The following is a 24,314-nucleotide window of genomic DNA, read 5'->3' on the forward strand; positions in this document are numbered from 1 at the left end:
TTCGCGTGACTGCCGCAAGCTACGAGACCTCGCGTGTCGCCGCGTAGCTCGCCCACATTATGTAAACAAAATATTTGACAACACAGACGACGATGGGCTACTTCAAAGAAAACCTTTTTTATGCACATCTCACAGCTGCGTCGAAGAATTATTGTAATTGTAATAACATATATATACTCTTCATATGTTGTATTTTAAGTAGGTAGGAAGAATATAAAAAAACATTTTTCAAAATGCTGCTTCTAAAACTTATTTCAAACTGAAACCACACTGAAACTATCATTTCAGAGTAATTTGTTTTAGTAATAAGTATGAAGACTGCAACATGTTTTATCAAGCTATATGAAATACATATATCAACAAAGCTCTATAGAATTATAACCCAATTATCTTGTGCAAATACAAATGAATAGACTTCAATATCGTTCTATCCAACAATTTCTATTTGTTTAAAAATTATAAATTAAGGGATTAAGACTAAGTTCGTAATCTCTGTACCAAGGAAAATAATACTTTTAGGGCAATATTGACAATAGAAGCAGATTAAGCTTTATGTATTTTTATCGTAGGTATATTTATGTTTAAATGTCCATTTTGTTCATTCTATAACTTTATTGGAACTATTACTGGACAATATCATATAATAAATGAACTTAAAAAAGCAACCAATGACTCAACGCGGTCTTTAAATAAGAAAGCGCTAGAAAGTCAATTCGTATTGTTTAGTTTGCTTTTCATCGTTCAATGAAAGGAAAACACTTTCGTGGAAACATCTTATTCCTTCGCCTCTCGTAAGTTATAGTATTTATTTTATGATGTCATAACATATTTAAACTTGATTCTTATTATTTATTAGAATGAACCAAATCATCAAATAAACAAAAGTTTTCCTAACATATATATGGCAAATAAATTTAAATCAATAAATAGTTTGCACTAGTATAATGATCTAAATATATGTAAAGAACATTTTTCTGCCAATGATGATACCATTAATTTTTAATAGTATGTATTAATACTAATAAACAAAGATAAAACAGGCAGGATATAAAAGCGGCAGAACCAAAAGCCCCGCATTCATTTCAAATTACTGCAAAAACTTCAGCAGCTTTTGTTTAAAAACTTTTGTTTGAAACACTCGAGATACGAACCAAATAGCTGGAAGAGCGCAGAGGAGTAATGATCCTGCGGAGAAAAACTCAACCTTTTCAATGCATAGATGCAATTTATACAACTGAGGTTTTATATAAAAGTGCTTGTACAAGATAATATTATTATTCGTATTCCATATGCAAAATAAAACAGATGTCTATGAACATCGAAGTGGTACATGTTGTTTGTAAATAGTTTAAAATGCTGTAATTATCTTAATAGAAAAGATTTTTAAGTTGTTTCATGCATTTCATGCAAGTCCATTAAGCTTTCATTGACCTCAGATCTGCTAGACTGAAACCTTTATTTTTCTCTACCAGTTGGGCTGATAAAACTAACAAGATAACTGTATATAACTCAAAGACGTATAACAACAAACGCAGTTGCAACCAGTGTTTCAAATAGAACAATAATATCATCCAAGAAAAAAATAAATTTTACATTTCTTCAAATTATTTTATACGACTGATGGCTTACTTACTATATTTACATTTTATTACGCTGTTTTTTTTATCAAATACGTTTAATATAGTTTAATTTAAACATAAAAATAAAATAAAATAAAAATCATTTATTGAACAAGGTTCCTTACATCAAAATATAGACCCCAGACTCCCAATATAGCTTTCGCTGTGTTTCAGGAGTCTGTGCCTTCCCGATACAATACATTAGAATAGTTCAATAAAATACATTAAAATAGTAATTAGTTACAAAGAAAATTTTACTTAAAGTTGACACAAGAAGAAAATTTATAAATCATAATATTTAAAAAAATTTAATAAATTAAAATATTTAAAACAATTTACATTTCATAACATAATATTTAGTTCCACAATATTTACTGTTTAGCAATTAAATCCATACTAATACTAATATACTAATATACTAATAATATTATAAATGCGAAAGTAACTCTGTCTGTCTGTCTGTCTGTTACTCAATCACGCCTTAACTACTGAACCAATTTGCATGAAATTTGGTATAGAGATATTTTGATACCCGAGAAAGGACATAGGATAGGTTTTATCCCGGAAATCCTACGGGAACGGGTTTTTCTTTGAAAACGCGGGCGAAGGCGCGGGCGGAAAGCTAGTAATTAATACAATTAAAATAATTAATACAATTAAAATAATTATTTGATTAGTATCATATTTTATAATAAACAAAGTAATTAAAGATTTAAAAAAAAAGTGTATAACATACGAGTAAATATTAAAAATGCGTACACATATATTATAAAGTAAAACCTTCATATTAATTAATACAAAGGAAAATTGTTATAATCCTGACCTAATCAAATATTCTGGTCCCTCGTGCAAAACTTTTTTAATTAATCCAATCCCGTTTTTTGAGCAACCAAAATAACTTGATGAAACAATTTTGATAACGTTAAAATTCAGATTAAAATCAAAGCGTTTGTAAAGACGTTTCTCTGGATGCTGTAATTTCGATAATTGCCCGTTATTACCACAACGCGATTAGTAAAAGCTTGGGGTAATTTGTCTGCAATCATTAAGGCTAACTGGATCCTTGATCGATGTGACTGACCTTTATCTTGAATGAACAGAAGTGTTGGGGCAATCACGATAAATAACCGAGCCAATTAACTTTATTGCATGATTCTTTTATCCTTTCAATAACGTGAATGTTTGGAAACTATTACCATTTTGCAGTAGCGAATTGTATTTATTTAATTAATATAAATGGGTAAAATATTTACCGATAAATTGAATTTGAATTCAACTTTATTTGCACTTTATTACCTTACTTTATTTATTACCTATCGAATTTAAATAGAGGTAAAAATGGATTGAAAAATTTTAATTCAGAATCAAATTGAAGATTGGCAGATATTTCTTTACATTATTAGAGCAAAGAAAAATGTTCTTTGTTAAATATTACTTTTCAAATGAAAATTATTAAAACTCCCGTAAGTTTCAGTAAATAAAATATGAGCACACTGTAATTTAATAAACGGACAAGAGCTTCGCAGTACACTGTTGACTTATACACTTTTCTAGTATTATAAAACAAAAAAGTAAATCCGTCCGACTTCCTTCCGCGGACGTGATGAGAATATTATGGCACAAAGACGCACATAGTTTTAGACACGTTCCTCCAAACTGTGCAGGGTACCCTTGAATTCTTCAACTCATAATAACGCGTGACTAACATGTTTCATCCGAAGCGCCGCAATCGAAACTGTTTCTTATTCCCAACGCCTTAAGAACCACTCAATTTACTGGCATGGAGTAAAAATATTACGCAATGAACAGAACGCATAAACCCCATATCAGCTATACAGCTTACAAAGTATGATTGAGAATTTTATAGAGCTCTTTGTTTATCGCTTCCATACTTAAATCAAGTCTCGAGACGAGATCTCGCTGCTAACAAGCGACTCTTGAAAATATTTGCTATTATGCGGCGAACTGAAACGAATCAATACCATTAAAATTCATACTTTGAAGATGACTATGTAAGTAAACAACATGATTGCGATACGAAGCTTATAATACGGGTATTACGTTCGCATAGCTAAGCTATTCAGATTTCAAACAGATATCAAAATGAGATCACAATATAAGTTGCTTGATAATGGAAAGGCGTACTTAAATGGGTATAGACTGAATATTTAGAAAGAGTCTGATTAAGAACTCAAAACTATCTGATTTATTAAAATATAATATATTTCATATATGAAATTTTATACTAAAAATATTAATATAAACACTCTGACATAACAACATAGACGACGTGAACTATATTGTTAAACCTTTTATCTTTAATTATATGTCACTCCCATATTACTCGCTTGATAAACTAACCTGAAGAGCATTTGTATTAAAGGGGGAATAGTTTATTTTTAAATTAATATTGATTTAATGTGAACACTAGCTGTGTTCATTCGCCGTACATAATAGGCACACTAGATTAGTTCCACTTGGAATGGCGAGGAAGTAAAAGAGAAGCCGCTCTGAACAAAATCTGTTACGTTCCGGACAAAAACTCATAAGGGATTACTGTCTAAGCCTCGAAATTTACTTTAGGGTACGGAGAGGATTCGTATTATTTTGTAATATCATATTATCGGTTTAGCAATACACATTTTTTCTAAGAAATAACTCAATGATTAAACATGCTGAAACTTTATTTATACATCAGGAGACGCGCGTCGTTGCCTGCTCAAATTCGATTTTCTTACTTTTAATGTGAAGTTTCATCAAAAACGGTCTATATTTTTTGGAGGTAGGTGAGGAACGAAGAGAAAAAAATATTGATGTTTTATTGTATGCACCGTATAACTTGCATATGACAAATATTATGATGTTAAAAATGCATGTTTTTATACTTTCACTTACAAAAAAACATCGTTAGCCGTTGCGTAACTTAAAACGATTCCCAGAAACTCAAACCATTCTTGGTTTGAGTTAAAATTGCGTTAAAAATATAACTGATGGAAACTGTAAATCGAAATGTAGTTTCGAAATTTACTTGGAAAATAACCAAATTCCGATACTAACTTTCATACTCCATTTACCCAACTGTCATGTAATCTTCAGCGGTTTCGAACCCCAAGTTTATGATATATCGGAATCGGATGAAAACTTATACAATCGTCTTCATAATATAATATGGTTTTACTTTTATTTTACACTAGTTTTACCCGCAGTGCTCCGCTCCGCTGTTGGTCAGCGTGTTGATATAGCCAGCCTTCATCGATAAATGGTCTATCTAACACCGAAATAATTTTACAAATCGAGAGAAAACTGAGATTAGCGCGTTCAAGCAAACAAACAAACTCTTCAGCTTTATAATATTAGTATAAATTATTTGTCTTAACTAATAATATATATTTTTTTTTTTGTATTTGCTACCTCATTAAAAATGTGTTATTTATTTTTGATTTGCTCATCTGAAATTTTATCGAATAGGTGCGGCTCAATGTTATCTTTTTATCAAAGAAAAGGAACAAATATAAATCCCAGGCACTGAATTCTTTAATTAATCTACATCAAACAGAAACAGTGGGATCTTACAAGCGATTCAGCAAAAATAATTAATTAATACCTAATTAGATACGTATTCCAAAAATATAGAAGCAAATATAAAATGATATTTTGTTTGCAAAAAATGATATTTTGTTTTATCTTTTAAGCAATATGCTTTTAAGTATTATGCCAAAAATTTATTTTATTTTTAAAATAAGTAAAGAAATAGAATATTATGAAAATCATTCTGACGAATAAATTTCACCACAATAACAAGTGCCGGAATATCTATACAATAGAATACAAAATATAAAATGTAGTTTTTATTCAACACTAACTTTATTTTCAGGTTTGCGTATATCTTATTCATACTGCCTGAAGCGTCGTCGTATCGTTACTTGCCAGCGACGGGACTTATTCCATATTCCTCTACCTCGGAACGTGATCTGCTCGCAAATATAACAGAAATACCGCATCACGTTTTAATAGTTTATAGTACATGGTATTGTTCTGGAAGTTTGACGGGCAGCAGGATTGTTGTTACGGCTGCTAGCTGCTTCGCAAGATACAAAGGCGAGACGATTACTGTGAAAGTAGGCGCTGAATCGATAACAGCTAATGGGTAAGGCATTTAGAGGGACGGCCTTAATTTCCGATGACAATAAAGATGTCTCAAACTCGATTAGAATGTAGATATATAAATACAGCCTAATATAAGTTTGCGAAACTAATGACTCCTGTCTCAAATAAGTTGTTCTGTGAATTATTGAGTTCATGTTTAGTTTTTAGATTTTATTGTTATTATAATTTCTCGTGAGAATTTTGTTATATTCTGTAATTATATTTTTCTTCCTGATTTATTCTCGTATAAACTATAATGTACGTAATCGGTTAAAATTTTTTTTGTTTTAATTATTTCTGAGAAGGAGGTTTCTAAACATAGCCGCCAATATTTAGTGAAGTTATCATTATCATACCATAATATTTTGCAATATTTAATCACGGTCAAAAAGATATAAATAACGATTTATCTTTGTGTCCCCACAAAAAATATCTGACATGAGATTAAATTGTGCGAGAGGAAGGTGAGGGAGACGTTGATTTATACAAAATATGGTCACGATTCTATTTGCCCAAGTTTTTCCTTATCCCTGTAAGTACGATGAAAGTTTCACGTATGTTATTAATTCCTTCGTGCCCGATCTTGATCCTGGCATGGTGAAAGGAAAAATAAGTAATAAACTGAGGTTTTTCCGACATATTTTATCTTATACATTTTTATATTGTAGTATCCTATATATTTTATATTAATATGATTTTTTCAGACAAGTTATAACAGTTATCGAAATGAAAACGCACGAATATTTTAGACACTTGAACAAAATCGATAATGACATTGCAATGTTGGTTTTGAAGGTAAGTAATTGGGCCATTAACCTCCCTGAAATTTAATGATGAAAAATTAAGTGAAATAATAAATAGTACTAGAGACTTGTAAAATCTTTAATTTGTTACAAATGTTTATTCATCATGTTGCCACTAATGTTATCTTGTACCTATATCCAATTAGGTAGAATAATCGTATCAGAAAATTTAAAACCGTAGTAACAAAATAATATCCTACTAAAATATAAACGAATAACAGTAAGCATAACGTAGGCACTATTTTATGCCATTTGTTATAATTTCAGAGATGCCACCTCTAAGCTCCTAAAATTTATACTAAAAAGTTGATCTTATTTCTTGAGCTCAATGTACAAAGGTTGCCAACTATGTATAGCACCTGTGCACTAACAGCTCTTTCACGATACTTTATAAAAAAACATTTAAAAGAATTCAGTGAAAAATAATAAGATTAATAAAAATAATTAATAAGTATTTAGTTATCATATGATAAAAAAATTGTATACGTAGCACAACTCTACAATACGAATAACATAGGAAAAAATGTATATGTTTGTACTTGGAACAGGATTATTATTTGAAATAAAATCACCTTATTACCGGGATTGTATTGATACATACTTACATAGATAAAATAATGTACTTGCAAAATAATTTCACAATCATTACAGGATCATGTCAATTTTGAAGACGGTGGCGGTGTACAGAAAGCCATGTTAATCGAAGCTGATGTCGCATTTCATGTCAATACACTTCTAAACGTTTATGGATGGGGAGGCCCAGTACGTTTTGCGATCTTTATTAGATCCAAGCGAAGTTTCAATCTCTTAGCATTTTATATTACAACGTCATCTTTTATAAATAGCGAAACTTACTATGTTCTAAAAGTTTTCAGTATTCAAAGCCAATAAATTTCTACGAGTTCTTTGTACAGTAGAACACTGTAGTAGTACTAGATGGCGCTGCAATAAAAATAACAATATTGCTTGCCAAATTCAGAGATATCGGCACAGACTAATAATAATATACTACGATATCGGTATGTTTGGCTAGCTAAGGGGACTATAAATAATTCAACTTCAGTATCTACAGCGCCTATTGTCACACATAAGTACCGACATGGCGAAATAACAAGGGAACCATTTTACCTTTCAGGGTTAGGTTAAGTGCTCGTTGGGTCTCAAATAAAATGTAGCCATACCACACCCCGGACACTCCATACAAAATTAGCGTTTTGACAGTCACACTGTAGAGACTGCAAATGTGTGCGCTTTATGGTTGGCACATTTGTGACTAGCGTAAAAAAAAACTTCGCGTTTGTCTGATGAAATACATCCGTAAACAGCACAATATCTAACCATTTTCTACGAAAAACGATAATCACAAATCCAAAATAATAAAATTATTTTAAGTCAATTTGATTAATGTTGTCAATCTTCGTTGCGTATCGTCCTTGCAGAAAAATGTGGCCCATTTTAATCACGATCGCGCGGGGTGAGGTAAATGTTTAATTTTGGCGGGAGGCGGAGAGTGTCCGTTCTGTAGCGTTTAGCTACTTTTTAATTATGTATTCTGTGGCCATACTCTGAACACGAAACTCAATTTTTATCTTTTATATTTTCCTTTACTTATACTTGAGCATTTTCTCGAGCATTTCCATGCAATTTTACATTTTAAATACTGGTACATAATACCTACAAGGCAAAAGCTCAAACACCAAATACATTTCCTGGTTCGAAATGCAACGTTCGAATTCGAATGCTCGGCGCTATGTTCAGCGAAATGCGCACAGCTCAAAGCGAATGTGCTAACCTATAAAATTTTGTTGTTTATGTTATAGGTATGTCACGTATGTGGTTGCGGTATCTTTTTTTTAATAGTTTGAACTTTGGCAATAGAAAAAAGCTTCGCCATGCTTGCGTTTGTGCTTTTACTCGTTAAACATTAGACCAAAACGCTCGTTAGTTTTAAAATCGTTTTTAATAAAATAGTAACTATTCCCAACCCTAATGCTATTTCACATATCTAAATGTTGTCGAATACTCATATTTATATTGCACATATAGGAGAAGGCAGTTAAGTACCAAAATATGCCGCTCTGTTCCGTGATGGCAGTCATGGAGAAATTGGAATGTCAGAAACAGTACGGACATCTGATAACGCCCTCAAACTTTTGTGTGAGATATAATCCGGTAAGTAGGTCGGAAGGAAATCAAGTCACTTATTATTAGGTATATTTTGTATGATAGTATTTAGGTTATGAGTTAGATGTTATTGAAAGCACCAGATTAGCCTGCCCGTCTCTATCCAAGAGTATGGATTAAATTCAAACTCAAACATTTATTTATTCAATTAGACTTCTTTTAAAAGCCGTTATGAATCGTCATAACATTTTTAACATTTACCACCGATTCGATTCATCTTATTATATTACTAAATTAACGACACTCACTTGATGGGTTGGACCGTGGACGATCTAAACACGCACGTTTATGAGAATATAGTCATATTTCTACTACTACTTAAAGGTAGAGTACCTTACTAAATGTATGTTTATGAAGGTAACCTATTAAAAACTCGAATTTCTATAACCCGAATCTTAAAACCCCGAAAACGGTTGTTAGAACTTTTAAAAGACAGATGTAATGAATGACAAATTTTTTAAATTCCTTTTTTAATTTCCCAGATGAATCAATTTCCAGATGCACCAAAACCAGATTTTTAAAAAGTATTTTTTTGTTTCCCGTATTCTCATAATACAGATCTCCTTATACCAGATTCTCAAAATGCTTTTTTTTGTTTCCCATCGTACCATTTTCCAAATAAACTATTGCCAAATTTTCATAATCTTTTCATTTGGTTCCCATATAATCGTATAACAGATAAACTATTGCCAGATTTTCATAATCTTTTATTTGATTTCCATACAATCGTGATTATACCTTTACTATTGACTGAAAATAAACATTGTCAGTAAGTAAATTTATTGTTTTACTTGTCCATTATATTACAGACCGGTTTTAGTGTCAAAGTCGACTCAGTAGGTTAGGTTTGAACTACGACCCCCGCACGCTAGAACTGACTCGCTATTGTTTTACTTGCCTATTACAGAAAGGTTTAAGTATCAAATTCGACTCAGTAGGTTAGGTTAGGTTTGAACTGTGACCCCCCATGCACGAGCCGAGCGAGCGAAGCGAGCGTGCTGCGTGCCGCGGCAGCGGCCGGCGAGGGCCAGAACCGACTCGCTATTGTTTTACTTGCCCATGACAGAAAGGTTTAAGTGTCAAATTCGACTCAGTAGGTTAGGTTAGGTTTGAACTGTGACCCCCTACGCACGAGCCGAGCGAGCGAAGCGAGCGTGCCGCGGCAGCGGCCGGCGAGTGCCAGAACCGACTCGCTATTGTTTTACTTGCCCATTACAGAAAGGTTAAAGTGTTAAAATCTATTCAGAAGGTTAGGTTAGGTTCGTGCTGCGTCCCCCTGGAAGGATTACGTTTTGCTGGATATCGTTTATTTGAATTTCAAAAATCTGGACATTGTTTGTCTGGATATCAATTAACTGTATTTCAAAAATTTGTGTTTTAAAAATCTGGCTTTCGTGCATATGGATTACGGTCATCTGGATTTTGTGCATTTAGATTTCGTATTTCTGGAACTCATTCGTCTGGATTGTAAAACGTCGTACAAATAAAGAAATGGGCAAATGAAATTCGGAGTTGCGATTATATGGCAAACAAAACTTCGAAATTTTAAAATTCGGGGTTATGAAAAAATGTCCAAACGTTTTCTGGATTATGATATTCGGAATATTAAAATTCGAGATTAAGATAGGTAACCGTTTATGAAAATATATTTCTAATAGGTACTATTTTTCAGCAACGGAACCTGAGTGACAACGGTGGAGGTGCGATTTTCAACAAATCCCTCGTCGGTATCCTCTCTGCCGGTGGAACAAGTGGCAAGGGACCTTATTCCGCTATCCTTACAAATATTTCTTACTTTAATAAGTATGTTAATGTAAAGGAGTCCTGCTGGCATTGATTAAATGTTTTCATAGCATTTTTTTCCAAATAAATAAAACTTTTAATTATTTGAACATCAAAACTTTACAATATTCTATGTATAGATATCCAGCTATATGTTCCTTATTAAAACTTGTCTCATCTTTAACAGGTAAATGTAATACATGAACTAAAACTTTGTCACAAATGGTCTATGTTTATACAGATAAAGCAGGACGTAAAATTATCAACTATGACGTACTACGTACCTTATCTAAAATATTGAGTTCGAGAAGCCAAAATGTAAATATTAACTCATCTTGCTTTCTATTTATGTAATAATAATTCTATTAGATGAGACAGGTCACATCTTTCAAGTCATGTGATTTTGTTAAAGTAAACTTTGATAATTTTTGCCATTGTTTATGTTTGGCGTAGACCGTACGTAGGTACCTACTGCATGTTGGCGCAATGCGGGGTGTTGGTTTTTACTTTTTAGTACCCATACGTCAGAAATCGCCTGATTTAATATAACAAATACTAACAGTTCTATTCATCCATCTTTCTAATTACTGATTCTACATTAAATCGTATCAATAAATACAAACACGGAGACTCTCTGAAACTAAATTTCAAATAATTTTGTAATTCTAATAAAACAGAAATTATAATAAAACTACATTTTGTATTGTTTCAGGTGGATTAAACTAAACACGAAGTATTTTTTGAACAAGTACTGCTCCATGCATAATTCCGGTGACTATTATCATATAGACTCGGTAGAATTCCCAGACGCTTGATCCGTAGATACATGTTTCTACAAAGTGTGAAACTGCGTGCTGAAGAATGTAGAATGTGGATATATCTATTTGTTACGAATTATAAATAGTATTCAACACCTTAATGGATCGAAATATCATATTGCCTTTTTATTTGATTTGAATTAGCTCCTAGACTAGGAAACTTGGATATTGAAGTCTGGGACGATTACTGAATAAGTTGTGCTTTGTCAGTGTCGTCTCTCTCTTAAATATTTTTTATAAATAAATATGCCTATAATTGCTTGCCTATCGAAAAGTGGTCATGGCTATTTTTAATTAAATTAACTTTTATCGATTTTTTTTCATCACCTTCATACTTGTTAACCAAATGAGATTTATTTGACTGATAGTTTTTGATACACAGAATATGCCTAGGTAGTAGGTATGCTTTATTTCCACCTATTTTGACTTACCTGTTTACATCTGCTTGCCAGGTAGTTATACACTGAAGTGAGTAGGCAAGCATACCTAGGCATAATATTCTGTGTATCAAAAACTACCAGTCCGGCTCTTCTTCAATCGGGCTCTTAGACCACAGGGGCAATTAAAAGTATAGGTATTTAATTCACATACTTTTTACAATTTTTATTAGTTGTCCATGTATTAAAAGACAATAAATAAAAACATACGTATGTAATATTGAAAATTGTGTTATCTTTGTTTTGCATTTTTATGAATCATCGTGTAACTTGCTTGTTGTTTTCGTTTTACAATAATTATATACAAATTTTTCCACATTCATTCGTATCCAATTGCGAAAATACCAGACATTTGCGTATAAACTTGGTTTTCCTTTTTTCGCGCACCCATCTCCGTGTGACACAATACCAATTACCATGCTAAAATAAAGGAAGAAAACACTTTAATCTACGTATTTTTCAATTTCATTTGAATACCTCTTCAATTCCTTTTAAATATATTATGACAAAAACTCCAATTGGATTATAATGAGATATTTCAGACATCTCTGTATTTTAATAATACCTAATATAAATAGATAAAACTTTCTTCTTAAAATCAAACTGCCTTAAAACCAACTTTTCAAGTGGATAAATTACTCTGAAATTAATTTGTAAAGTAGACGAAGCTGTAACTCATCGCTATTTGAATTTCTAATGTATAATTAGTATCTAATTAAGTAGGTTAGGTAATCTATTCTGTATATAATAATACTAGCTTTCCACCCGAGGCTTCGTCCACTTTGCCAAAAATCTAATCACAAAATCCGCTGTGTAGTTTTAAAGAACCAAAATACATTAGAATTGGTTAAGCTAAATTTCGATAAAAATGTATAAAATATTGTCTTTATATGTTATTTATTATTGAAACATTATGCTGGAACACATAATATTTCTTATTAAGATCTTCAATCACCACTTTAAACAAATTAACATAAATCAGAACCAAATAAAAGTCACCGCCTTACAAAAAGCTCACAACCTTTACATTACATTTAAGGTTTATTAACACAGGTGAAAATTATTATCCATTATGGAAAGTTGAATGTACCTATGCCACATCACGCCGCCGCCCGAGTCCCCCTTGCAGGTGTCTCGATCCCCATCTCCGTATAAACAAAACATGTCTGCACTGAACTTCATTCTATGCATCTTTTCACACTCCTCCTTAGGCACGTAGCGGAGCTCTGTCTGCATTAGCCCTAACTGAGACAGCGGTCCGCCGTACTACATATAATGTACAGAATGTTTTCAGTGATATAGTAAATTCAATCTAAATCAATTCAGTAGTGAATAAAAGGTTTAGCTGTCTTCCAAACAATTGATAAATAGAAATGCATACCAAATTATGAGTAGAGATATTAATTGTTTAAAAATCATATCACTTTCTTAATCATGCATAGATAATATTAGAAATTGCACTAGTAATATATACCTTAATCATGCCCCATCCGGTAGCGACAAAATGCGTTTCGCTAGCATTCATCCACTTTTTTGTATTTACTAATATTGCTTTTTCCGATCTTTTGCCAAATCTGATTGGTTTCTGGACAAATATCAAAGCAATGTCACAAGCGAAGGGAATAGGGACGTTGTAGTCCTCATGAATAAGGATACGTGACACATCGTAGGATTCAGCTTGGTGGTCATACATGTACCTGGAACCTCGAAAATATTTCGTATATTAAGAAAAAGAGTAAGAGTAAATAGTAATTAGTAAGGAGTATTAAAGCCTTGTTAAAATTTTAACATAATTACTTTTTCTTTTTCATGTCTTAGTCTAAAAAATTCAATTAAAAAGATAGAAATAGGTTTTAGTTTTAGATAAATAGTCATAAAATCTTTCAAGTGTTTCTGCATTCATTGCTCTCTCAATATACTAACTTTAACCTCTATTTTTCAATATTGTTCCTAACTTTTTTTTCTTTGTTGAGTTTCTAGATAATGTTTTCAGAGTAAAAAGCTTATCACGCGTCACGCAACGTAGGTAGGTACATGTTTGTTTAGACACGGGAATAATTCGTTGCAATTTTTGCTTACGCAACTTTATTTATGTAAATTGAGCAAATATGACCAAATTATAAAATTTTCAATAAATAATTAATTTTAAAACTCACCAACGGCTACCAACATATCACTGGTATCTCTGTTATGATCAAAGCAATGTGCAGCTGTAAGTACAGTCCAGCTATTTAAAATCGTGCCGGAACAAAGAGCTCCTTGATTAAACAACTTTATAGTAAAAGGAAAGCTTTCAATTTTAACTGGTTCACCTCCTACTATTCTGCCTTCTAGATTCTCAGAAACTCCAATTTTAGCATGTATCGCGAACAGAAAAACAATATGAAAAACCATTATTAGAAATGAAAACAGGCTTCAGCATAATTAAAAATTAATGAATGATATCACGTTCACAAAATAGCCATAAATTTTAAATTGCAGATTTATTGCCCAAATCGTAATTTATAGCCAAAACACATACGAACGGCGGCGTACCAATACAGAATTAATGTTTTTTATAGTAGTATCCGTCGTAAAATAGTTACTGGTAATTGTATAAACCGCCGTAAAATAGTAAATGGTAACAGAAACAAGAGTCCGGTTTATTTAATATCTTTTTATGGAACGTCTGTTTTGTTTAAAATAACAGTTTTGTTCTTAATAATGAAACTTGTACTTATTAATATTTTAAGTATTCGGTGGCTTAAATAAAACTTTTATTTAAGAAAGCTATATTTCGGTGTTTTCCTTTTACATAAAATAATTCAAATGACATGCTACCTACACGATTCGATTTCAGGACCTCAGGACTTAATGAATGCAATGTACGAACATTAGAATTCATTTCACCGTACATAATGTTTTGTCTCGCTCATGCGTACAGAATGAGCCACAGCGATCTGGCGATAGCAAGATGCGAAGTAGGATAGCGTTTACGGGATTTGTGTAACTCTGGCCGCCCGCCTTGGCGCAGTCTGTGCTCAGTCGCCCATCGGTGGTCGCCGACAGCGCTGCGCGCGGCAAACTCGCACACCACTCATAACCTTAATAACTAGGTTATGTTCCAATAATAAATAAATAATATTCGTGAACATATAAAATTAAAGTTTCCTAATACATACATAGCAATAGAAGATTCCTATTCAAGTGTGCTTATATTTTATAACGATTTTCAACAATACGTACATCAATAAACATTGTCAAAACAATGATATTGATTTACGATTCGAATTATTTATTTTATGATTACTGTTATCATTACTCAAACAACTGTTAAAAGGTAAGCTAAAGGAAAATTGTTAAAATTATTAAAATGCATGTCAAAAGTAACACCTGTTTGAGTCGTCATGTTTACGATTATTTCAGTCTATGATATTTTTAATTCAATAAAACGCAATGTTTGAATTGGTTTGAATAACATGTCAGTCGTGCATTCAAGAAATAAATATTATGGTCCGTAACACAGGGGTTTTTATGATAAAAAATATATGAATATAGGTATATATATGAATTATTAAGGATTATAAGAATGAAAGCAAACTGCAACTTTTTTGTATTAATTATATTCTAAAAGTTTTGAATGAAATTGAAATGAATAAGAACTATAATTAAATATATATTCATAACAATTTATGTAGGTACCGTATTTTGCGTCACACTTTATTTAATTAAATTATGATCCAAACATCTGTATGACTATGAACTGTAAATGTAAGCCTTATAGAAAAAAGTAAAAAATGAATATGTCTCCATAATAAAATATCTCCGAGAAAATAATGTGCTTCATATTTTAGGATCACGTTCGCAGCTTACACAGCAACGTGATAGTGTCATATAATGGAACCTACACGTGCGGGTGGTTCTTCCTCATAGAAGGTTTTATTTAAAAAAGAAAATTAATATATGTAGTTTTTATAAACTAAAAAACACGCTTAGTATTGTCACCGATACTTGATAAGTGTACAAATTTAAATTTAGTAATGTAATAAAGTGTACAAGTTTTATGTGGGTCAAAATCGAGCCTGCGTGTTGATAAAAAAAAACTACAACTGGGAATTTCAATGAATGAATACAGCTAGATTTTAATATTTATGTTCTACATTGATGAACGTCTGCTTTTCAATCATATAATGTATAAAAATCATTCAATCATTTTGTATAAAATATCCTTAGAGTCCCATTATTTTGAAAATTGTTTGTCTCGAGTCGTGTACATAATTAATTATAATATTTATAAAGACTTACTATTCTTTGTATGCAAATGTTTACCTATAGTTTATACATAAATTACTAATATAAATAAATCTAAGTACTCACCATCTGCAGGTAAATTTGTGGTAAACGGTATAAAGTACTCAGTACACCAATTGTATTGTTACAAATCGATTGTAAATAATCAGAGCGACCTAGGCAATGTGGCGAGATGGGCAATCACCCGCTCATAATCCAGTTTACTGAGGGTTGTAGCGCTGCGGGATTATCACAATCTTGACTGTGCTTGACAATCATTTCTCACCTATTAAACACACCTAAACCATTAATGTATAGCCATCATACTAATATTATAAATGCGAAAATTTGTGAGTATGTATGTGTGGATGTTTTTTACTCTTTCACGCAAATACTACTGAACCGATTTCAATGAAATTTGGCGTACATATAGAGGGTAACTTGGATTAACACATATGATAGGTTATCCCGGAAATCCAACAGGAACGGGAACCAAGCGGGTTTTTCTTTGAAACGCGGATGAAAGTTAGTAAATAATAATGTAATTACTTATGTCGTAGTTCAATGTACGCCAATCATGAAAGTGATTACTTTATATCGTATTTCAATACGCAATCATAAATCAAACAAATTGATCATGTTGACAATTTTCGTTAAACATTCCGTTCAAGTACCAATAAATAACGTAATGGCTGAATTGTATGTGTACTTAGAAGGTACTTAGATTATTACGTTGAAACTTGAAAGCATTCAAAAGCAAAGCATATAGGCAAAAGCAAAGCATATATAATATTCCTACATAACTAAAACACAGACACGTAAAAAAATTGTAAATTGGCAGTTGGTTACTTTTAAAATAAATCCATTTCATATGAAAACAGAAAATAGCAGCAACAAAACTGAAAACACACCACATCTAAAAAAAGTTCAACGCAACATGCAACGAGTTTTCTCAGAAAAACAACCCTATGAAATAGAGTTGTTTTATTCGCTTACCCGTCATATAAATTCCGCGCGAACTGTACTCACTGAACATTGAGTGCGGATTAAGTCTTCTCGTGTTAAAAGCTATTTTGCTTGTCGATAGAAATACCTTTTATACAAAGCGTAGTTTTAACGTACCTATACATATAACTAAACGAAATTACTACTATTTTAATAGATGTAATATTTGCTTATAAGAAAGGCATTCGATTTAAGATAAACGATTTAAATTGAAAGTATTGAAGAAAATTACAAATAATTCATAGGTGGATTTCGATGGGCTGCGTATTATAGTATATGACATCATTCATTCATTCCCATGATTCGTAAGAATGAAATAATATACTACGTCCTTGTATAGCAAATAATTGATAATAAAGTAATTCAAAAGGTACAGGAAATAAGTATGTTTTTGCTGTATTATCTGTCTAAAAACATGTGCTGTCGTATTTAAATTAAATTAATATAGTACAAAAACGTACCTATCACTATTTTTAGTTCTACAAACCAATTTTTGAATTAATTACAATTTTAATTATGTTGGAAAATACAGTTCAATTTATGTAATGTTATTGGAGAAAATAAAAAATCACTTCCATATTTTTTGTGGAATTATTGTTGTCGTATGAAACGATTGCGATTGCGAGGTATGTTTTTCAACTTTGCATTTAACTTACTTACTTGAATCTTATTATGACACACCCCGGACACTCCATACAAAATTATCATTTTGACAGTCACACTGTAGAGACTGCAAATGTGTGTGTTGACGCTTTATGGTTGGCACATTTGTGACTAGCGTAAAAAAAATTCGCGTTTTAAAATGAAATACATCCATAAACAGCACAATATCTAAAGATCTAACCATTTTCTTAATCTATCTAACCAGTTGTCAATCTTCGTTGCGTATCGTCCTTGCAGAAAAAATATATGGCCCATTTTAATCACGATCGCGCGGGGTGAGGTAAGTTTAATTTTGGCGGGCGGGGAGGCGGAGAGTGTCCGTTCTGTAGCTACTATTATGTATTCTGTGCTTATGATTTAAATACTACTTTATATTAATACTTGTCATTCATGACTATAATATTATCATTTATGTTATATAACATCCAAGCCTTGCTTGTGTGACATTTCTTTGAAAGTACCTATCCATAATAATCAGTTAGCAAATAACTATAATAAGGAATAGTTTGCCGGTTATTTGATAAGGGGGAATACCGTATATAGTATATACCTAAATTACCTAAAATAATAAAAAATTTTACTATTTTATTATTTTGTTCAATGATACAGATTATCATAAGATCTATTATCCGTGATCTATAGGTACTCGGAAAATTCAATCAGCAACGTGATCTATATAAGGTAAAGTAGGTAATAATAAAAAATTGTCGACATGTGAACAATGTTTAGATTGACGATAAGATATGTCAACATCAAAATCGATTGTGCGTTTTTTCCTATTAGGTATTTTGTAACTAATCCCAAAGTGAGCGCCACGTGGGAACCACCATATGTTTATTTGATAAAAAGAGATAAGCACCACATTAATAACAACCATTTTATATTCAGCCTATAGGTACTGTCGTATATAATAATAATACAAAGCGGCTTACCATCAGAGGTCAGAGCTTACCTTTGTAATTTTTATTCTTCTTTAATCGATCCAAAATCGAAAGTATTAAATATTTTGAAAAACCATTTAATATGTAACTACATCATTGTAATATCTATACGTCCGAATCCAGGTCGAATCGGGGTAAAAAATAAGAAAAGCATACCAAAAATAATAAAAAATAGAATATATCAGAAGTTTTCAATCAGTTTCCTGTTGATTTTCTTTATATTATACTTGTGATATAAACAAGTTATCGATATTGTCACTTGGATTGACGAGAATTATTTATGAGCACTGTATTCAATTATTATTGACCTTTTATGGTCTAAATACCCTACAACCTTGCACACACGATGAATACCAACTATCTAGCTACTTGGAATATTCTTGATCAAGCACTAGGCTACCTAGCTTATAGATGAACATTGAACAGACGTTTTCCTATGCTCTTATATATATCAGCATCAAAAGTAAATATATATTACGAATTTGGATCCGATATACAGGATGTCACACAAACAGGACAATAAATTTTAGTATTTTTGTCAAAATAATAATAACTCTCTCTACTCCCCATAACCCGTTGGTCCACTACTTACAGGATACCCTATATCGATATAGTTTTGTAACAAAAACATTAACGTAAAATGTTATTAATGATTTATTTACCTAATTGGTTAAGGTTGCTGATTAAAGATACCTATTTATGAATGTGACATTATCGTCTTTTATTTTAAACATATACAATATAATTATTTTAAAATTGTTAATAGAAAACTGCATAGCTATTAAAGTTTGAAAATGATAGGATCATTCAATTTTATTTAAATGAAAAACTAATCGCTATCGCTGGACTTATCTAAAAGTATGCCATGTCCTTAATACAAAGCGGTACAATCATAACCCTGCGTGACTCATCTCTGTTAAAACTTCAATGTTTATTTTATAATTGTAATTAATTAATATGCATGCTTGTCGCCTTTAATTATTTTCCTAATTATAAAAAAAAAAATTGTCAGGATAATTAATTCACCTTCATAGTCGTATATGAGCCATAGGGCCAAGGGCAAGGAACAAATTTTAGAACTCGGTCAAGATACCAGCGATGACTGACAATATGACCTCCATTTACTTGAGAATTTACAGCACAATTTAATACCTATTTATTTTCTCGATATTACATGTATGGTATCTAAAGGTCAACGAATTGGGGTCGAATAATATCTCAAAAAGAATGTTGTTGTAATAATGTTATGAGGAATACCTAATTTTTTCATAATCAATTGTTATTAACAAACGTCCCGTAAAACAATCTTTGAACACAAACAAAGTTTTAATTATGATTGGCTACTTTCAGTAATTAAGTAGCTGTTTATCTAGTAACCCCGTTTTGTTAATAGTCTATTTGCGTTGCAGCTCATTAATAGATGTTAAGAATGTTTAAATAGAATTTAAAAGCGACAAGCAAACTATTTAAACACGATAGAGCAAAATACTACATGAGGTGGAAAATAAAGAATAAGATTGTTATATCATCTATGATATAAAAGAAAGTCGTGTTAGTTACTTCACTAATTATAACTCAAGAACTGCTGAACCGATTTAGCTGAAAATTGGGAGGGAGGTAGTTTAAAGCAGGAGAAGGACATATCGCTCATTTGCTTCTATAACGTGACAAAGTCAAAATCTCAATTGTTGGGAAAACGCATTTGAAAGTTTAAAATTCCTGTAACTTTTTAATTATTATGCTTAGACTATTCAGCTCAATACAACATATTAAAACGTTCTCGTTTTTTTGAATCAAATTGTATTCAGAACAATAAGTCGGTTATTAAATTTATTATGATTATTTATTTCAGAAAGGGCCCTTCTTGTTGCGTTTTTCTTGTAAAAAGTGTGCAGTATTGCGTTACAAACAGATATGTATCATTTTTCTTGAAAAAAAAATTGAATAAAAATCTAAAACTTTACAAGTTATGTCGTATTGTTACGTTTTATTGATAATCAGTAATCTAAATGTATTGGAAATTTTAATTAAAACGTGTTACTGTAGTAGAAATCTTTTTATTTTTGTTCTTTATTTTACAAAATGAAAGATATTTTTGCGAAATTATTGCGTAGCTTTCTCTGAAATACAAGTAATATACACATTTAAAAAAAATATACAATTATTATAACCAGACATTAATATTTTTTGTTTTACTTTTACTCACAAACGTTGGCAATTATAATATTACGACCCGCCCCGAATTCGCACGGGCGCAATCCTGATACCATCGATTTTTCTGAAGACTTTTTCATGTGTGAAAATACTTAGTAGGTAAATTATTTTGATAAATCTCGTAGGGTTCAGAATGCGTTTGCAATGCAGGCGGAAAATAATGTAATTATTTACAACATCACATTAGAGGCGTCAAAAATAACAGTTCATTCACCTATTTATGGATGCTATTATACAATATACATATAAACCTTCCTCTTGAATCACTTTATCTGTTAACAAAAACTGCATCAAAATTGCAAAACGCATTCGGCCGGGGTAAACGACTTTGTTTTATATTTTGCTTATCTCAGTAATATTAGGAAACTAATCTTATTATTGCGGGTCCCGGTCATACATAAATCAAATAAACATATTAGCAAAACAAATCACAGGTTCTTGTCTCGAGACAGCTTCTTGATCTCTCCTAAATTCCAGTATTCTTTCAGTATTTCACGGTGTTGTTCTTCGGAAAAAAAAATTGACACTTGAAAATGCAGGTTTCCTTGTAGGATTCTCTTTTAGTTGACGGGGCGGCACAGTTTTTTTTGTGATGCTTTCGATTCGTAGGACTGTCTTGCATTTTTTAACTGATTTGTAATATTTTTTTTTTTCATATTTCTTTATTCAGTGGTATTTTTTTGCTCGTTTATGCTATAAAATAAATTGATTGTTTAATTCATTTGTATTTCGAGAATCGGTATGATCTTTTCGTTTTTCTAACTTAAGTGAATGTAAAATAAAATAATGAATATTTTCTCGTACAAGATTTACAAGCTTCCTAGACCGTGATTCCATCTGAAAAATAAATTAAGTAATCAGACAACATTTTTATCATTTATAATGCAACATTGTAGCGTATTCGTTGTAAAAATGTATTATTTTTTATCAAGAATGTGTTAACTTGAGATAACCAACATAAATACCAAACATTTTGTACTTTTATTATCAACTGTAACGGAACATCTTAAATTAACCAACAAAAAACATTGTTTATTTCAGCAACAACGGAACAATCCTATGTAAACCGTAGCATGCGAATACTATTTTTACTACAATAATGACCCACATACAAATGTCCCGTTATAGCTGCAAATATAAATCAGTAAAAAAACAAAAAGCTGTACTTACCTTTCAGCAAAACCGTGATACAATAAGCTGTTACGTTTTTACCGCAATCGGGCAGCAGTTTCCTTCTCAAGGGAGCAGCGACAACTGACTTAAACCGTTCTTGCATTAAATTCAAGAGCAAAAAGAGATTTCGCTAAACCGATAGTCGCCGACCTTTACCCTCATAACTCGGTCATTTTTGGAGCTAGAAATATCGCGTTTTAGCAGCAGGTAGAGCGCGATGCGACGGATTCTACTGTATCATTATTCCATAACGATACATATGCTCGTTAACACGTTCTTGTCGCAAATGAGCGATATGATACGAAATACCACGGGTGAAGCCGGGGCGGACCACTAGTATTTTAATATAAATAAATCGTTTGTATGTGGACAACTCAATGTATTATTTTCTCGGTCCATGGCGTAAAAAATATAATTATTTGTTATTATTAAGAAAAAAAATCGATTTGGAGTAAAGTTATTTTGGTAAATTCATAATTATAATTTATAAGTAACAGTTCATTTTGTATATTTAACATAAAACAGGAATATTAACCTTTTGAACGCCAATGACATCTATAGATGTCATGCGCAATCGTGCCCTGTGCGCCAACGACACCTATACATGCCAAGAAACAGATCATAGATAAATACAAAATAAACATATTAAACCTTTACTTTTACGTGTTTTATTTATACAGTTTATGAACTGAATCCCCAGTTATTACATAATTGTACACAGTAAACAAAATTGCCAAGTAGTTATTCAAATATTTGATGACAAAAAATAACTTAATTAATGGCTAAAAAAGCATGTTCTCTCGCGCCAATGACATGTATACGTGCCTACTAGTGATGTAGTGTAATATTCAAGTAACTTCATTAAAATTTCAGCGAAATTACTCTAATTCGCTTAATTTTTGTAATAACTACAAAAAAAATATATAAGCTTAGTCACTGAGAAAAAAGGTAAATACTACATTCTTTGGTATAATACCATATTGTCTATATTGTGGATATTGTTGATTTGAATATTTTCCTTTTCGCCAATCATGCGCATCCCTAGCACAGTATCGATATGCAATCCCTTCTGCGCCATTGACATGAATAGATGTCGGACTGGTGACGTCGTAAGCGCGTGCCGTGTTGTTAAGTGCGGAAAGTTGTAAAAATATTTTATCGAGTAGCGGGCGAGTGTGCGAGCAGTTTTCAAAATTTATTACCTAATAAGTCTAATCAGTGCCTTTATTAGAATATTCTTATGATACAAATTGTCGCTATGTCATATCAAAATATGGTAATTGACCTAAATAGGTACCTACATATAATTAGTATTTGTAATAACTCAAGTATTAAACTAAATGATTGGAAAATAAATATGTAGTTTTAATGCAATTCCCTTTATTTAAAGGTAATATAGTTGTTTTGATATTTACAAATAAACACTCCACAATAATACCTATAGTTCATATAAACTTAATAAATAAACTCGATAAGTTATAATAATATACAGCTACACATCCCTAATCAGAAGCGAGAGATTATAAAAAAAAGGATGGTTGCCCGCGCCATTGGCATGTATACATGCCAATGGGGCGTAACTGATAGAGAATAGTGCTGTAACTTGCTGCAATTTTATATGTATTTTTGTATCTCAAAAGGTTGATTTTTTTTGTTGATAGTTGCTATAAATGTGGTCTTAAGTTTTTACAGTAGGAGATGAGGTTAAATAAATATTATTTTTGTGTTATAAGCTGTTTATTCAAATATTCAGACGTGAATTATTATGTTTATCGATAACATTTTGGACTCCCTACTATTTTCAAGGTTATCTCATTGAATTTGTGGCTTGGCGTGGAGGGCACGGCGATGCGTTTTTGCTCTGGCGGTCAAAAGGTTAAGTACAACAACTTTAATAACTTGGCACATTTATTAAGGAATACAAAATTATATCTTATTTGCGTAACGAGTTTCAGGCTATATTAACATTGAAATATGTATTAATATATAGTTAGTCGTGTATAAACCTATAGTTTGTATCTAGGTATAGAGCGAACATCTAAAAAGCTTTATTAAAATCTTTTCGGACGATAATTTCATTACCTTGTCAAGCTTTTACAATATTTTCGCTTAAACCATAAATAATTATTTAACCATTGTTTTTTTATTTTTATTTGTAAGAAAACTTTCAATAAAAGTACCTAGTATAAAATAAATAAACTGAATTTGGAGCAACCTTCACATTTCACATTAACATCGATAATATGAAAATTGATTACGA

At 31.5% G+C, this 24,314-nt stretch overlaps 2 protein-coding genes across 2 annotated transcripts; one reads left to right on the top strand and one right to left on the bottom strand.

The window, feature by feature from the left end:
* The first annotated feature begins 3,623 nt into the window (after window positions 1–3,623).
* LOC149910220 (trypsin-7-like) lies at window positions 3,624–11,349 on the top strand. Its single transcript, XM_090109177.1, has 7 exons — window positions 3,624–3,631; window positions 5,494–5,766; window positions 6,470–6,560; window positions 7,220–7,330; window positions 8,615–8,740; window positions 10,425–10,555; window positions 11,247–11,349. The coding sequence occupies exons 1-7, from the start codon at window positions 3,624–3,626 to the stop codon at window positions 11,347–11,349; spliced, it is 843 nt and encodes a 280-aa protein (XP_089965303.1).
* A 1,387-nt stretch (window positions 11,350–12,736) lies between these two features.
* Window positions 12,737–14,183, bottom strand: LOC149910221 (CUB and peptidase domain-containing protein 1-like). The gene is made up of 4 exons (XM_090109188.1): window positions 13,946–14,183; window positions 13,264–13,493; window positions 12,880–13,055; window positions 12,737–12,746 (listed from the first exon to the last, which is right to left on the bottom strand). Exons 1-4 carry the CDS (start codon window positions 14,181–14,183, stop codon window positions 12,737–12,739), a joined length of 654 nt encoding a protein of 217 aa, XP_089965314.1.
* Between the last annotated feature and the right edge of the window lie 10,131 nt (window positions 14,184–24,314).

The sequence above is a fragment of the Colias eurytheme genome, chromosome 2 (genome assembly GCF_061535395.1).
Source record: "Colias eurytheme isolate Ceu_HAF_F1 chromosome 2, ilColEury1 Martin Lab GWU primary, whole genome shotgun sequence".
Lineage (NCBI taxonomy): Eukaryota > Metazoa > Arthropoda > Insecta > Lepidoptera > Pieridae > Colias > Colias eurytheme.